This window comes from Bufo bufo, chromosome 1 (assembly GCF_905171765.1).
Source record: "Bufo bufo chromosome 1, aBufBuf1.1, whole genome shotgun sequence".
In the NCBI taxonomy this organism is placed as follows: domain Eukaryota; kingdom Metazoa; phylum Chordata; class Amphibia; order Anura; family Bufonidae; genus Bufo; species Bufo bufo.
The window spans coordinates 383,339,097-383,355,724 of NC_053389.1; the positions used below are offsets into that span (position 1 = coordinate 383,339,097).

Here is a 16,628-nt window from a genome sequence, read left to right on the forward strand (position 1 = left end):
GGTTCTGCGGGAAACTAAATACGGAGACAACATCTGGTCATTGAAGTCCACCCCTCCCATGAGCGCATTATAGTCGTGGACACAGAGGGGCTTTAAAATGACACGGGTTGCTCGCTCAATTTGGATTGTCGTGTCTGCGTGAATGGAGGAGAGCATGTAAACGTCACGCTTGTCTCTCCATTTCACCGCGAGCATTTCTTCGTTACACAAGGCAGCCCTCTGCCCCCTTGCAAGACGGGTGGTTACAAGCCGTTGGGGGAAGCCCACGCGACTAGTTCGCGCGGTGCCACAGGCGCAAATCCGTTCTAGAAACAAATGCCTAAAGAGGGCCACACTTGTGTAGAAATTGTCCACATAAAGATGGTACCCCTTGCCGAATAAGGGTGACACCAAGTCCCAGACTGTCTTCCCACTGCTCCCCAGGTAGTCAGGGCAACCGACTGGCTCCAGGGTCTGATCTTTTCCCTCATAGATCCGAAATTTGTGGGTATAGCCTGTGGCCCTTTCACAGAGCTTATACAATTTGACCCCATACCGGGCACGCTTGCTTGGGATGTATTGTTTGAAGCCAAGGCGCCCGGTAAAATGTATTAGGGACTCGTCTACGCAGATGTTTTGCTCAGGGGTATACAAATCTGCAAATTTCAGGTTGAAATGGTCTATGAGGGGCCGAATTTTGTGGAGCCGGTCAAAAGCAGGGTGGCCTCTGGGACGGGAGGTGGTGTTGTCGCTAAAGTGCAGGAAACGCAGGATGGTCTCAAATCGTGTCCTGGACATAGCAGCAGAGAACATGGGCATGTGATGAATTGGGTGCGTTGACCAATATGACCGCAATTCATGCTTTTTTGTCAGGCCCATGTTGAGGAGAAGGCCCAAAAAAATTTTAAGTTCGGAAACTTGGACTGGTTTCCACCGGAAAGGCTGGGCATAATAGCTTCCCGGGTTAGCGGTTATAAATTGTGTGGCATACTGGTTGGTCTCTGCCACGATTAAGTCCAAGAGCTCCGCAGTCAAGAACAGCTCAAAAAATCCCAGGGCCGAACCGATTTGAGCCGTCTCAACCCGAACTCCAGACTGGGCGGTGAAAGGGGGAACTACTGGTGCGGCTGAAGTTGGTGACTGCCAATCAGGATTTGCCAGCACCTCAGGGACTCTAGGGGCTCTACGGGCCTGTCTGTGCGGTGGCTGCGACGGGGTAACTATTGCACGTGCCACCGTACCAGCTTCAACTGCCCTTCTGGTGCTCGCTACTTCACCAGGTTGTACGGCAGTGCTGGTACTAGGTCCAGGAAGGGCTGCGCTGCTGGTGTATGCCTCACCACGTGATCCGGCAGCGACAGCCCCACTCTGCTGCTCTTGAAGCGGATCCTGCGTAACCTGTGGTCTAGCGACATGGGGCCGGGTACGCCTGGTGCTGCCAGGGACCTCCACCTCCTCGTCCGAACTTTGGGTCAGAGAGCCACTGCTTTCCACAGGTTCATATTCTGACCCGCTAGATTCGTCAGATGAGGGTTCCCACTCCTCATCCGACTGGGTCAGAATCCTGTAGGCCTCTTCAGAAGAATACCCCCTGTTTGACATTTTGGACTACTAAATTTAGGGGTATTCCCTGAGACTACCCAAGAAAAAAAGCAAACCTGTCTTACAAAGGGGAGGCTAGCGAAGTACCGGAGGCCGCTGCGGTTGATAAAAAATATCAAAACTGATTTTTTTATCGCCGCAGTGCGTGTAAAATGAATGTGCAGTGATCAAAAAATATATTTTTTTTGTCACTGCGGTGGGGCGGGCGTGGGTGAACGCACGTGTGGGCGACCGATCAGGCCTGATCGGGCAAACACTGCGTTTTGGGTGGAGGGCGAACTAAAGTGACACTAATACTATTATAGATCTGACCGTGATCAGTTTTGATCACTTACAGATACTATAAAAGTACAAATGCTGATTAGCGATACGCTAAACAGCGAATAAAAGTGACTGCGGTGCGGTGGGGTGGGCGCTAACTGACGCTAACTACCTGACCAAGGGGCCTAAACTATCCCTAAAACCTAACAGCCAATACCAGTGAAAAAAAAAAAGTGACAGTTTACACTGATCACTTTTTTTCCTTTCACTAGTGATTGACAGGGGCGATCAAAGGGGTGATCAAAGGGTTAATTGGGGTGCAGGTGGGTGATCTGGGGCTAAGGTGTAGTGTTGGTGCTACTCACAGTTCAGTCTGCTCCTGTGCTGGATCCAACCGACGAAAAGGACCAGCACAGGAGCAGACAAGCCATATAACAGATCATATTTACTAATATGATCTGTTATATGACTTTGGATTGGATTTTTTGAAAATCGCCAGCCTGCCAGCCAATGATCGTTGCTGGCAGGCTGGTGACGAAATACTTCTTTTAATTTTGCCGGCCCGCGATGCGCATGCGCGGGCCGGCTTTGAGCGAAATCTCGCGTCTCGCGAGATGACGCGTATATGCGTGACTCTGCGCAGCGCTGCCACCTCCGGAACGCAATCCTGCGTTAGGCTGTCCGGAGGTGGTTAAATAAAGAAAGGTGAATTATATTGACGCTAATTTTTCACTATCATGATGTACAATGTGTCGCGAGAAAACCGTCTCAGAATCACCTGGATAAGTAAAAGCCTTCTGATGTTATTACCACATAAAGTGACACATGTCAAGTTTCTAAAAAACAGCTTAGTCCTTAAGGTGTTTAAGGGGTAACTTGAGTTATTATTTTTTGAAAAGGGATTGTAAGCTTTAATAATAATAAAAAAAAAAAAATTCTCGCCATCCCTGGACTTCTTTGTTCCAGCGCTGCCATTCCATCCACCTAGCTGGACTCTGTTTTCCTGACTGCAGCAGTGACCTGCCTGTATTCTGTAGGTCATAAATCACTGCCACCAAAAACATAACATCATGGTTGCAGCAGTTGGGAGGATCTGAGAAGTGGCACTGAAACAGAGGAAGTTGGGGACAGTGAGTTAGGTTTTTTTTTTATTCTCCTGCTTTCCTTGTCTTTTATTTTGTCTGTTTTTGTTTTTTATTAGGGGGGTTAACAATCCCTCTAATATCTAAAATGGCGATTGACAACTTGCTCCACCAACAGTCTCATGTTTATAGAGACTGGAACACCCTCAGAATATTTTTCCACAGCGGCACCAGAGTCATCTAGCAGCTTCTCTCTTTTAGTACAAGCTCTTATTAGCTAATCTTGTGTGATGTGTAAACCTCTTACTTAAGACCTCTTGCACACGACCGTATGCCCTCCGAGACCTACGGTCCGTGAGCGGGCCATATGTCCTGGAGCGGTATTAATCATGCGCACGGGAGCACACAGCATCATAGATGACAATGATGCTGTGCACGTCTGGCCGCCTATGGGACTATTGTCCCACACTCATATGATGTTATGAGTGCGGCACAATAGTCCCGCGGGCAGCCCGACATGCACAGCATCACAGGTTACTATGATGCTGTGCGCTCCGATGGGCACGATCAATGCCGCTCTGGGACATATGGACCGCTCACGGACCGTATGTCTCGGAGGGCATACGGTCGTGTGCAAGAGGCCTTAGTTGTAAAATGATACATTTATGGATTTCCCCTTTTAGTTGTCATTTCTTTTTTATTGATCTCTATTGGCTATTCTGTTCTTAGAGAGAATTGGCCCGTCAAACACACAGCATAATTGAGTATTACTGCCGCTTGCTGCAAGAAGATAACTTTCCGACTTTACGTACAGCACTGTGCATTGGTGGTATGTCTGTAAAGGAGCAGATGGAAACTATCAAACAGTAAGTTCTGCTTATTTTGCTTAACTAATGAAGTTATGTGCTGATTATCTTTAGGCCTAAAGGGCTCCTCCACACACATACTGTTTTGCAATAGTTTTTTATGGCATTTTTATATTGTAACATTTTTACCAGAAATCCTATAGAGAAACCTATGGGAAAGGCTCCACAAAACAGTATGAAAACAACATCTGGCTGTAGATTTCTTTAACCGCTGTTGAAGCCCCTTTAAAAATTCCCACTAAAATGGTATAAAACAGTGTGCGAGTCCAGCTGAAAACCATAGTGGCATCTGATCACTGGAACCCCCCCTACTAGTCTGAAGAATGACCCAGAATTGATGCCATTAACAGTGGGCATGCAGGCCACATAAGCATAGGCTGTCATTGAAATGAAAGGGTAGTACTGTAAGCTCTTGGCGGTCTCTATTCAGACTGGGCCATTGTATTGATAGGTGAGACTCCAAGTAGCTAGACCCCCACCAATCAATATTTTATGATGTATGATCTAACCCTTTTAAAGGAGTTGTCCAGACTACTCTTCGCCTGCAATAAAGAATTGGTAAGTACTACCTGGCAGATCCCACACCGCCACTCTGATTTTCTCGGCTGGGCTCTTTTTTTTTTTTTTCTTTTTTTTTTTCCCCCAGCTGCAGTGGTGACATCATGATGACAATGCATGACCACTGCAGCCAATCACTGGCCTCAGTGGTGCACTCGATGAGGCCAGTGATTGGCTGCACTTGTTGTCAAAGTGATGTCAACGCTGCAGCTGGGTAAAACCTGGCCAGGATAACTGAACCGGCAGCCAGTTTTTAATAGCAGGCTGAGCCCAAGAGTTGTCCTGTTTTGTCCTTAAACTGGACAACCTCTTTGATGGGAACCTGTCACCATGAAATTGCAATGTAATCTGCAGGCAGCATGTTATAGAGCAGGAGGAGCTGAGCAGATTTATATATAGCTTTGTGGGAAAAGAGTCAGTAAAACATGTATTTTATACAGTTATATTTCTGCTGATTCTGGACTTAGAAATCAAGGAGGCGGTCCTATCACTGATTGACAGCTATCTGTATGCACAGTCATATAGGGCGGGCTGTCAATCACTGATAGGACCTACTCCTTGACTTCAAAGCCCAGAATAAGCAGGAATATAAATGTATAAAATACAAGTTTTACTAACTCTTTTACCACAAAGCTATAGATCAGTCTTCTCCGCTCCTGCTGCTCAAACACTATGTTCAATGTGACCGGTTCTCTTTAATGTTCTTTGTAATTTGCATGCTTATTAGAATGTTCATGTCTGTGTTGGGGTTTCTCTTTCAGGTATTTTTGGTGGCAAGAGTATCCCAGTCTGCAGTGCTCATGACTTCCATTATAAACTAAAGCTATGACTCCAGTACGAACACAGCCTTAGACTGTCTGTCTCAGTTTTGCTCGAGCGATTTGGATCCAGGATGTTTCCCAGACAGACAGCAGCTTGTCTCACCAAAACTCATTGCATAATAGTGATGCTATGAGTTGCAGCGTGACTGCCAGTCTACCATCCTGTACTAACAGCATCAGTGAAGTACAGGACAGTAGACCTCAGTCATGCTGGAATTGATAGGATCATGGATCTCTATGAAGCAGTGAGTTTGGGTCAGCCGAGCTGAATTTGCTCAGGGAAATTAGGCCGTTGTACAGACCGCTTTTCCCATTCTGTCTGAAACCTAGAAAGGGCATATTCAGGCCAAGCTCTGCTTTGTTCATACAACTGCTGGCAAAACTCTATTCCACATACTGTATATTCCTGCGTATAAGACTACTTTTTAACACATGAAAATCTTCTCAAAAGTCGGGGGTCGTCTTATACGCCGGGTATGGCGGGCGCTGCAGTGCCAGGACGCCCGAATTATCAACAGAAAGAGCCCGGGCTATTGCCTTGTATCCCCAGCAGCTGAGAGCTGCGATGTACCCCACGGCATATGCCCCCCCGCGCTGTACCTTGTATACCGCCCCCTGCTCTGTACCTTGTATGCTCCTTGTACCGCCATCCTCCCGGCCGCTCGCATCTCGCTCCTACGCATGTGCGAGATTTCATGCGGCGAGCGTGGATACACGGGATCCTCACGGCCGCTCGCATCTCGCTCCTGCGCATGTGCGAGATCTCCGTGCGGCGTATCTAAGTGCGGCGCAGATGTGCATATGTGAATGTGAATGTGAATATGAAGAATAACATAACAAAAACATGTTCAGGGTATAGGTGGCACATGTTTAGGGTCTGGGAGGCAGGGAGGGAGGACAAGGAAGGTGGTGGGATGCAGGGATGGTGGTGATACCATGGGATGGCAGTGGTACCTAGGGATGGTGGTGGTATGCAGGGATGGCAGTGGTATGCAGGGATGGTGGTGGGATGCAGGGATGGCAGTGGTACCCAGGGATGGTGGTGGGATTCAGGGATGGCAGAGGTACCCAGGGATGGTGGTGGGATGCAGTAATGTACTGCTGTGTGTTGAAAAAGGGGTAGTCTTATACGGCGAGTATATCCCAAACTCTATATTTTCAGTGTAAAAGTTGGGGGTCGTCTTATACGCCCAGTCGTCTTATACGCCGGCATATACGGTACATTGTCGTGCAATACACCTTTTCTGCAGAAAACGCACTTGAACAAGAGCTTGGCTGATTTCTTATGAGTGACTATATTTACTAATGTGTGACATGTCTGTAGATCACCTGTCAAGTTTTTTCTTCACAGTAGAATAATACTTAATCCTTTAATAGCCCACTCACAATGCTGGCTGTCTACTTACAGACTTGTGGGTGAGATGTCTGCACTTGTGAAGTCCGAAGCTGTCAATCTGCTTTTTGTAGCCCAGTAATATCTGTCCAGTTCTATAATATCACATCTACTCTGTACATAAGGCCAGATTTTAATCTCTAGTCAAGTTCCCAACAACTAACAAATATATTGATCTAATCATCTTGTATTTTGTAATCCACTGTGACTATAAATGTATATAAAAGACCGCATTTTCCTGCAGGGGCGTGCACATGATGGTGGCAACCCCAGGGCGACTCATGGACCTTCTTCAGAAAAAGATGGTGAGCCTGGACATTTGCAGGTATCTGGCTCTGGATGAAGCTGATCGTATGATTGACATGGGCTTTGAGGAAGATATTAGGACAATATTTTCCTACTTTAAGGTACCTTCCATCATTGAATACCTACTGTCAGCTTTGGAAATGTATTCTATTTTTGTAAAGTGGAAATTTGTTTTCAGTTAATCAGTAAGATTTCATGTGTTGCCTCAGAACATTTCCAAATTGCAACAGTTTAATTTTATTTAAGTTTCTCGCCCATATTCATTGGGGGACACAGAGACCGTGGGTATAGCTATGTCCTCTAGGAGGCGTTGACACTAGTAAAAGCTGTTAGCTCCTGCTCTGCAGGGGTCTCCTGAAGATTTTTTTTTTATTTATTTATTTTTATTTTTTTTTCAGATGGGAAAACAGTGGACGCCTCCCTGTTCTCCCGGGGTCGAGTTGCGCCAGTGCCAGTCACCCGCACTGCTGCCTCCCCCACAGAAGACAAGGTGGACCAGGGCAGCCTCGCTCCCCTGCATCCCGCCAGCCAAGGGGTCACCTAGGTCCGCCAAAGAGAAGATCCTCCCGCCATACCAGACTCCTGCCACTCCTGTGCCAGCTGCTGAGGAGGTGACCCTGCTGGAGAAGGTGACCTTATGGGCCCACTTAGGGAGGGTGAAGAGAAGAGGAGAAAGACAGGTGAGTACACGGGACTAGGTGAGTATGTTAACCCTCTCCCTCCCTCCCTATTTGGCAAGCATCGTGCTCTCTGCTTCCCCCTCCCTCCATTATCCCTGAGGCAGTTTCCCTAGTCCTGGACTTTGGTGGATTCCCTCCCTTCTGTGCCGACACAGTAAGTGCCCAGTATCGCCGGCACTGGCAGAGTAGCGGCACTGATGTTCCGCTTACTCTGTGGTTGTTTCTGACACGGGCGCATAGGGGGTTAATGGCCCTTTCTCGGAGTCACTGTTAGGCACAGCGGGCGACCGAGCTCACCGCTGTGCTCTGTATTATTGGTTACCTCGCTAGAGGAGGAGGTTCCCGCTCCCCAGCTCCATAATCCGTCAATCCAGGGAGCGAGCGCTAATCGCTCCGCTCCAGTAGAGAACCGCCAGCACTCTGTCCGGGCGCCCTTAAATTTAGGCCCCGGCTTCATTTTGGCCCTACCCCTTCCTTCCTTCCTCCGGACCTGTGCGCACGACCAGAGAGCGCATTCGAATGTGACGTACGGCCCGAGCAGCGCACTTCAACCTCTGTGCCCCGCCAGCCTGACAGTTCAGCGGAGCTGCATTCCGGCGGCCGTGTCACAACTTAGGCCCCGGCTTCGCGGCATACTAGGCCCCGCAAATTCATCCCCGGGTATGGGGGGGCCGCAGCTTAGGTCCGGCGCAAACTCTTCCCGCCTTACTCCCCCTCGCCCCCCTCCCCCAGTAGCTTGCAGAGCCCCGCCCCCGTTTTTTTTTTCCAGACAGTTAACCCTTCCTGGCCAGCCATCTCTTGAGGCTGGTGCAGGATAGTGCCTATCTGCAGGGCAATGGGCTTAAATGCTGCTGATTAACCCCTTCCTACCTCTTGTCACCTGAGGCTGGGCGTCCCAGTTTATTTAAATACAAATAAAGAAAGTCCATAAAAGATTCGGGTCCTGCCCCATCAGGCCTCATCACCGCTGGACCGCTCTGTCTGTGTCAGACTGGGCCGTGTCCTAGTACGGACAGAGGAGGACCTCTCAGTTCCCAATCCACCCTCCAGGTTCGCTTGATTGGTATTCTCCACCTGCGTAATCCAATGGTGGACCTCCGGACCTTCCCAATCGCCCTCCGGGCCGTTTGGTTGATAGAGACCACCTGCGCAATCCTATGGTGGACCTCCGGACCTTCCCAATCACCCTCCGGGGTCTCTTGGTTGATAAGCACTGCCTGCGCAATCCAATGGCGGACCTCCGGACCTTCCCAATCGCCCTCCGGGCCGTTTGGTTGATAGAGACCACCTGCGCAATCCTATGGTGGACCTCCGGACCTTCCCAATCACCCTCCGGGGTCTCTTGGTTGATAAGCACTGCCTGCGCAATCCAATGGCGGACCTTCCCAATCACCCTCCGGACTGTTTTGGTTGATAGGCACCACATGCGCAATCCAATGGACCTTCCCGATCACCCTCAGAGGTCATTGGGTGATACAGCACTACCTGCGCAATCCACTGGTGGACGTCTGGACCTTCCAAATCACCCTCTGTGGTAATTTGATGGATAAATCGCTACCTGCGAAATCCACTGATGGACCTATGGACCTTCCCAATCACCCTCCTGGGTCATTGATATGGTGGTTGATATTCTCCACCTGCGCAATCCACGGGTGGACGTCTGGACCTTCCCAATCACCCTCCGGGGTAATTTGGTTGATGAATCACTATCTGCGAAATCCATGCGCACTCCAATGGTGGATCTCCGGACTTCCCAATCTCCCTCCGGGGTTGTTTGGTTGATAAACACTGCCTGCGCTATCCGGTGAGTGATCCTCTAGAAGTTCCCATTCCACCCCCGGGTAGTTTGGTTGATGACTCCCACCGGCGAGCCTGCGCCATGGCAAGACACTGAGGGGTACGGCTGCACACAGCGGGCCAGAGCAGGATATTTCCTCCTCGGTCTCCTCCGCACCCCCACCCTTCGTCAATGGTGTCCGAGGTAGACAGCAATACTTGTCGTATGCATTACCCCCTTCGTTAGGCGGGGTATTTGCACTACTGCTGTATGCAGTACTCCCTAGGATATTACCTCCCTCCATTGGGGTCTACCGCACTAGAACTTTTAAGTGCCGGTGGTAGGCGTTCCCCCTGTTAGTTAGGTGGCAGAACTGCATTTCCACTGGGGACAGTACTATGGGGATTAGCCTCTTCCATAGGTGGCACTATGGCATTATCCCTGGTTCAGTGTTTACTGTCTGTCTTACCCCCTTACCTAGGTGGGGAATTGATACGGGACTCTCCATATGCCTTGCCCTTTCAGTAAGAGGCGTATTCTCTCTACTTGGATTCAGTCCTGCTAGATGCATTTCTGCATTGCCACACTTCATGGTGGAGTGCTTGCACTACGACTGAGCGCTGTGCTTGCCGTAAGCGTTTCCCCCTTTCTTGGTGGGATTTTTGCATCATTGCCCCTTTCACAAGTGGTCCACTACCGTGGGGAATGAGTGCACATCTTGGATGTTGCACTTCACCTACGCCACGGCTATAGGTGCCTTAGCTTCTTCTACAAGTGGAGCGCAGCGAGTATCGTTACACGCTGGTGCCCTTTGTTTTTCCTCTATTGGTATTTCGGTGCCGCCAGTGGATACTGTGGCTGTTTCCACGTTGTGTCCTTTTCCTTCGGTTCCGTTTTGGGGCATGAATATGACAACCTCTCTCCTCAGGGGGTTTCCCAGCATCTCTCATTTGTCCTAGCGTTCCCCATCTCCATGGTCCTCCACTGTTCCAATGTGTCTTCAACTATATGTAGTGCGTACACCATGGCACGTAATATTGTGATTACGTCCCAGTGAGTCGAGTGTTACACTGACTCTATATTCTCTTTCCACTATTTCTGATGGGGTAAGTGGTTGTGCTGGCACTCTGGTTTAGCTTTGCAGCCTGTTCTCCTCCGCTGGTGCGGATTTTACGCTGGTACTAGTGTTTGCAGTCGCTACATTGGGGCATTCCCTCAAGTAGGTGTTTTACCCTGACGCTGGCTTGGCGGTTGCTTCTGTTCAATGCCCTTCCCAGGTGGAGTGTTTAAGGTTAGCTCTCCTTCCCTGGGGCCATATGATACCATGTCTTCTACCAGATTCCTCTACTCTGCCCCTCAGTTTGTGCTGGCTGGGCACGCGGCAGTTCCTACGGTATGGGGGTCCTGGAATAACCATTACAGTCTCTGGCTCCTCCTGCACGGTTCCTTCGTCCGGCGATGGTTTCTTCTAACGCCGAAATCGGTGGTGTTCGCTGTATGGCCTCCTCCTTAGGTGGAGTATGACACCGCCGCTATCATCTGGTGGCTACTTCTGTGTACTACCAGGATCAGATGGGGAATGGGCTTCGCCCTGCCCCTTTTTTCCTTCCGTTTGTTCCTTTTCTGGCTCAGGGTTCACGGCCAGTCCGCAAATCTTGGTAGCTCACACGTTACTACTTCCCCTCATCTACGTTGATGAAGGGTATTAGTTCTGTGGGTTTTTCTTCCAGTCTTGTTCCGGACCGACTGTTGGGCTGTGGCGTTTTCCATATTCCTCCTCCTACAGGTGAATCCTACCCGTTGGTCCTGGGTGTGCTACCCGTTTCTACACCTACCTCTCGAGTCTTAACTAGTGACTGCCATGTCAGTCCAGTGTAGTCATGCCTTTTAATGGCACATTCCGTGGCTAGACTACGAGACTCACCACGCCAGGCTGAGTGGGGATGCTGTCACGACGGTTGATGGAGTTTTGTTCCTGGACCGGCACACCCCTTGTATTCTTCCTCCTCGGGCAGGAGTTTTATTCCCTCATCTTGGTCTGGTCGAAATTTCCGTCGATCAGTGTTGCTACGCCGTCAGTACACGGTCCCTGACTGAACTCCACCGCCTGTGATTCTCACATCGTCTCTACTTTCACCTATCCAATGTGTTGATTCCTTGGCTTGCGGTTGGACATGCCTCATTCAGGTGTTCCTTTCTCGGTGGTTTATCGCCAGCTTCTCAGTCTCCTCACAAGCCTCTTCGGCTCGGGGGACATTGGTGGACCACTTAGTTTCCGTGGAGCGCTTCCCTTTAGCAGGGGTGGATCCTGCAGTCCTGGGTTTTTGGTTGGCCATTAGTTCCTTACTGGGTCAGGTTCGGCACTGTGTACCCTTTCCAGCGTCCTCTGTCTCACCCAGGGCCCATAATACCTTCCTTCAGGGAATGGCACATACGGTTCCCCCATACAGTCCTCCTTGGGATCTGACCTTAGTCCTTTCAGCGCTCCGGCGTTTTCCCCTTGAACCCTTGCGGGAGATGTCACTCCGGATCCTGTCCTGGAAGGTGTTTTTTTCTTGTGGCTATCACATCCATCAGATGGGTGTCCGGGTTGGGGTGCTCTCTTACAGAGAAGCTCCTGGTTCGGACAGGGATAAGCGGTTCCCCGGCCCGTTCATTCCTTTCTCCCGACAGTGGTCTCTGCTTTCCATTTCAATGAAGAAACTGTCCTTCCATCACTGTGTCCCTACCCTTCACACCCTAGGGAAAGGGAGTTAGGTCATTTGGATGTTGTCAGGGCTCTGACGATTTATTGGCCAGCCTCCGGTTCCTTCCGGCGTACGGTCTCTCTTTCTTTTTTTGTCATCCCGGAGGGTCCTCGCAAGGCATTGGTGGCCTCCAGGGTGGCAATTGCACGTCTGCATTTGATTAAACATACTGCACCCGGGGCAGGGTTCCGCCCTTCGGTGTAACGGCTCATTCCACCAGAGCGGTGGGCGCTCTTGGGCTCGGAGGTTTCAAGGTTCGGCCGCGCAGTTGTGCAGGGCGGCTACTTTCCTCCTTGCACACATTCACTAAATTTTGCTAGGTGCATACTTATTCATCGGCGGGCGCCGCCTTTGGGCCGCATGGTCTTGCAGGCGGCAGTTCTTAGTTGCCTGCAGGGGCGCTTACTCCATGGGTCTGTGGTTTCTCCCTCCCTGTGGACTGCTCTCGGACGTCCCACGGTCTCTGTGTCCCCCAATAAATATGGGTGAGAAAACGAGATTTTTGTAAAACTTACCAGTAAAATCTCTTTCTCGCTCTTCATTGGGGGACACAGCACCCACCCAGTATTGTTGTTCGGTCACAGTTGTGGCTGTTGCTGGTGAGAACCTGGTTCGGTTCTTGGCATTGTTGCTGTTCCACGTTTTTTCGTTGGTTTATTTGCTTCTCCTACTGCTTCTCACAAACTGAAGCTCTCTCTCCAAGCTGGAGGGGGTATAGCTGCCAGCGGAGGAGCTAACAGCTTTTACTAGTGTCAACGCCTCCTAGAGGACATAGCTATACCCACAGTCTCTGTGTCCCCCAATGAAGAGCGAGAAGGAGATTTTACTGGTAAGTTTTACAAAAATCTCGTTTTTTTGCATGCATAAATGTAATGAAGTCTGAGCTCTTAGGGTACGGCCACACAGGCTTCTTGATGTAGATTTGAAAGCCAAAATCAGGAGTGGATCATAAAAGGAGAGAAAGTATTAAGGAGAGAGAATACTGTTTCGCCTTTTTGAATTCACTCTTGATTTTGGCTTCCAAAACTACATTGAGAAACCTGAATGTGTAGCCGCATCTCTGGGGTACCTGTACACGTAGCAGAAAAAAAGCAACACAGTACAGTACCAGCAAAGAGTGTGATATTAAACAAATCTCATGTACACTTTGCAAATGTTTTCCATGCTGAAATTGACCTGCTATGCTGATTTAGAAGTCTGCAACATGTTGATTATGGTATGTTTGCGGATTTCTAAGGAAGTGCGAGATCTGCAGCAAAACCGCAACAATCAGCACCAAAAACAGTTGTTAGAAATTGTGGTTCTTGGTGCACTTTGGGTGCAGAAATCCACATGGAAATTCAGGTGGATCTTCTGCACGTCGACCTGCCGCCGTATGCAGGTACTCTTAGAGAATACTGGAACCTGTTCATGCGGTCTGTTAGAGGTTGTAAAAAAATACTAACATCTTCAATTTCATTTATGAGACATTTGGTTATTAAAGGGGTTCTCTAGGAATTAAGAAAAGGACTTAAATATTACTTTATTATAAATATATTCTCAAATATCTTTCATGAGTCATAACGGCTCATTTTGTATAGGTAGCAATCATTATGAGAAAAAAGCCTGTCCTAATCACACAGGAGGACAAGTTACTTCACAGCACTGAGCTAAAGAGCTGCCTCATCCTCCTCTCTGCTCTGCTTTTCAGGGATTATGATCCTGAATACAGTTTAATATGATATTCAGCTGAATCTCTGTAGGAATGGAGTCCATAAGGAGACATGAAGTGCAGAGAGGATGGTGGGGGTGTGGATAATGAGCAGCAGCTCTTGTATGCAGTCTCCATTACCACAGCCCCAAATTACCAGTCTGTCCATCCTCTCTGCACTTGAGCTGTTTCCCCTGTAGGGATTTGCTCTGGTAGGCAGGGTAAGCGGACGGAATACAGAGGCAAGACCACGGTTGAAAAAACAAAAGTCCAGTGTTTATTCACACAGAGAAGGCAGACAAGAAAAACAATGCTTTACAGGGTCCTGGTGTTAGTTCACACAGCAAGAGTACCCAAAATAACATAAATCACCTGGCAGACCACAGCAGGCTTTAGGGCGCCTGACTCCCAGCAGGCCATTTTATTTTCCCTTATGATTTCTCCCTAGACAATACAAGGCATAATAACTAGTGAAAGTTATTTGAGAATATATTTATAATAAAGTAATGTTTAAGTATTTTCAGGGGAGGGGCGGGCTGCTTTAGATGCTGCTATCTCCTGAGTGGTAGCAGCTAGAAACATGCAACTGGTCTTGTTTGAAAGCTGACATTCCAGGCTTTCATACAAGTGACAGCTAAATAACTGTTAGGCTGGGTTCACACGGGCGTTGCGGGAAAATGTGCGGGTGCGTTGCGGGAACACCCGCGATTTTTGTGCGCAAGTGCAAAACATTGTAATGCGTTTTGCACTCGCGTGAGAAAAATCGTGCATGTTTGGTACCCAAACCCGAACTTCTTCACAGAAGTTTGGGCTTGGGACCGGTGTTCTGTAGATTGTATTATTTCCCCTTATAAGATAGTTATAAGGGAAAATAATAGCATTCTGAATACAGAATGCATAGTAACATAGCGCTGGAGGGGTTAAAAAAATAATAATAACAATTTAACTCGCCTTAGTCCACTTGATCGCGTAGCCCGGCATCTCCTTCTGTCTCCTTTGCTGAACAGGACCTGTGGTGAGCATTAATTACAGGTAAAGGACCTTTGTTAACGTCACTCCTGTCATCACATGATCCATCACCATGGTAAAAGATCATGTGATGGATCATGTGATGACCGGAGTGACGTCACCAAAGGTCCTTTACCTGTAATGAATGCTCACCACAGGTCCTGTTCAGCAAAGGAGACAGAAGGAGATGCCGGGCTTCGCGATCAAGTGGACTAAGGTGAGTTAAATTATGATTATTATTTTTTTTTAACCCCTCCAGCGCTAGTTTACTATGCATTCTGTATTCAGAATGCTATTATTTTCCCTTATAACCATGTTATAAGGGGAAATAATAATGATCGGGTCTCCATCCCGATCGTCTCCAAGCAACCGTGCGTGAAAATCGCACCGCATCCGCACTTGCTTGCGGATGCTTGCGATTTTCACGCAACCCCATTCACTTCTAGGTTGCGTGAAAAACGCAGAATATAGAGCATGCTGCGATTTTCACGCAACGCACAAGTGATGCGTGAAAATCACCGCTCATCTGAACAGCCCCATTGAAATGAATGGGTCGGGATTCAGTGCGGGTGCAATACGTTCACCTACCACATTGCACCCGCGCGGAAATCTCGCCCATGTGAACGCAGCCTTAGAGATCAAGTCTGGAATAATCGCGGGTAAAACCTGTTTTTACTTTCACTTTCAGCTGCATTCACAGCATCCCGATTTCTATCAGTCATATCTTCCCCTGTACTGATATTGTACTGGTATTGTCTGAAAGCCTCGCGATTATTCCCGACTTGATTTCTAACAGTGATTTCTCTGTTTAGCTGTCATTTTGGACTTGTATGAAAGCCTGGAATGTTAGCTTTCAAACAAGACCAGGAAATAGCTGCATCTAAAGCAGCCCTCCCCCTCCAGTTAGCTACTTTTCCCACTGCTGGAGCTGGACTCCGGCAAAATAGTTAGGTGGTTAAGGACTATCATTCATTATTAATAATTTTTTTTTCTTTATAGGGTCAGAGACAAACACTGCTTTTTAGTGCCACTATGCCCAAGAAGATCCAGAACTTTGCTAAAAGTGCTCTAGTGAAGCCAATAACTATTAATGTTGGGCGAGCAGGTGCAGCCAGTCTGGATGTAATACAGGTGAGGGAATACTGACTTCTTGATCTATAGGCGCTGCCCTGTATTTTATATTATAAGCTCATTATTGAACAAAGAGCCTGGGTTTTTAAAGAGAATCTGCCAGGGTGCTGCCACACTTTCAGATTTCTTGATGCAGTTTTGAAGTCCAAATCAGTAGTGGATGATAAAAGGAGAAAACAATATTAAGGACAGAAACTACTCTTCTACAGCATAAATAAACCTGAACATGTGGCAAAGCCCTCACTGGGACAGACCATTTTTAAATTAAGACCCTATGTTACAGATAAATTTAGTATTACATGGCCAGGTCCAACAGAATGGGAGTTGCTAATGCTTAGTGGCAGCTATTCATAGAGGGAAGACCTGAGCATTGTACCTTTCTATTGTGCTCATATGCCTGAATAGCGCATTGGTAGGAGCTAGTCTAAGGGAGAAAACCTCTTTTATCAGTGCGCCCTAATTATTAGTTTATGGTCCAGGTTAACTGATTGTTAGGTGGGACCATGTGACCGCATCCACAGCACCTTACCAACTGAAGAGTCCTGAATGCAGCCGCATGGTTCTACTTGTTTTTTCTCGTTAATGTCATTAGGGGACACAGCACCATGGGGGTATACACCCAGCTACCACTAGGAGGCGACACTAGATATGAAAAAGGTTGGCTCCGCCCAGGTGGGCTATACCCTCTCCACAGACACTAGGCTAATCAGTTTTAGTCCAGTTTTAG

General features: G+C 48.3%; 1 protein-coding gene across 1 annotated transcript in view; it reads left to right on the forward strand.

Annotated features, from left to right (window-relative positions):
- DDX41 (DEAD-box helicase 41) overlaps nt 1-16,628 on the forward strand; it is a 72,565-nt gene that overhangs the window by 38,942 nt on the left and 16,995 nt on the right. The window contains exons 9-11 of the mRNA XM_040405458.1: nt 3,654-3,790; nt 6,807-6,969; nt 15,770-15,901. Of these exons, the coding sequence (XP_040261392.1) occupies nt 3,654-3,790; nt 6,807-6,969; nt 15,770-15,901 (432 nt within the window). The remainder of the gene's footprint in view (nt 1-3,653; nt 3,791-6,806; nt 6,970-15,769; nt 15,902-16,628) is intronic.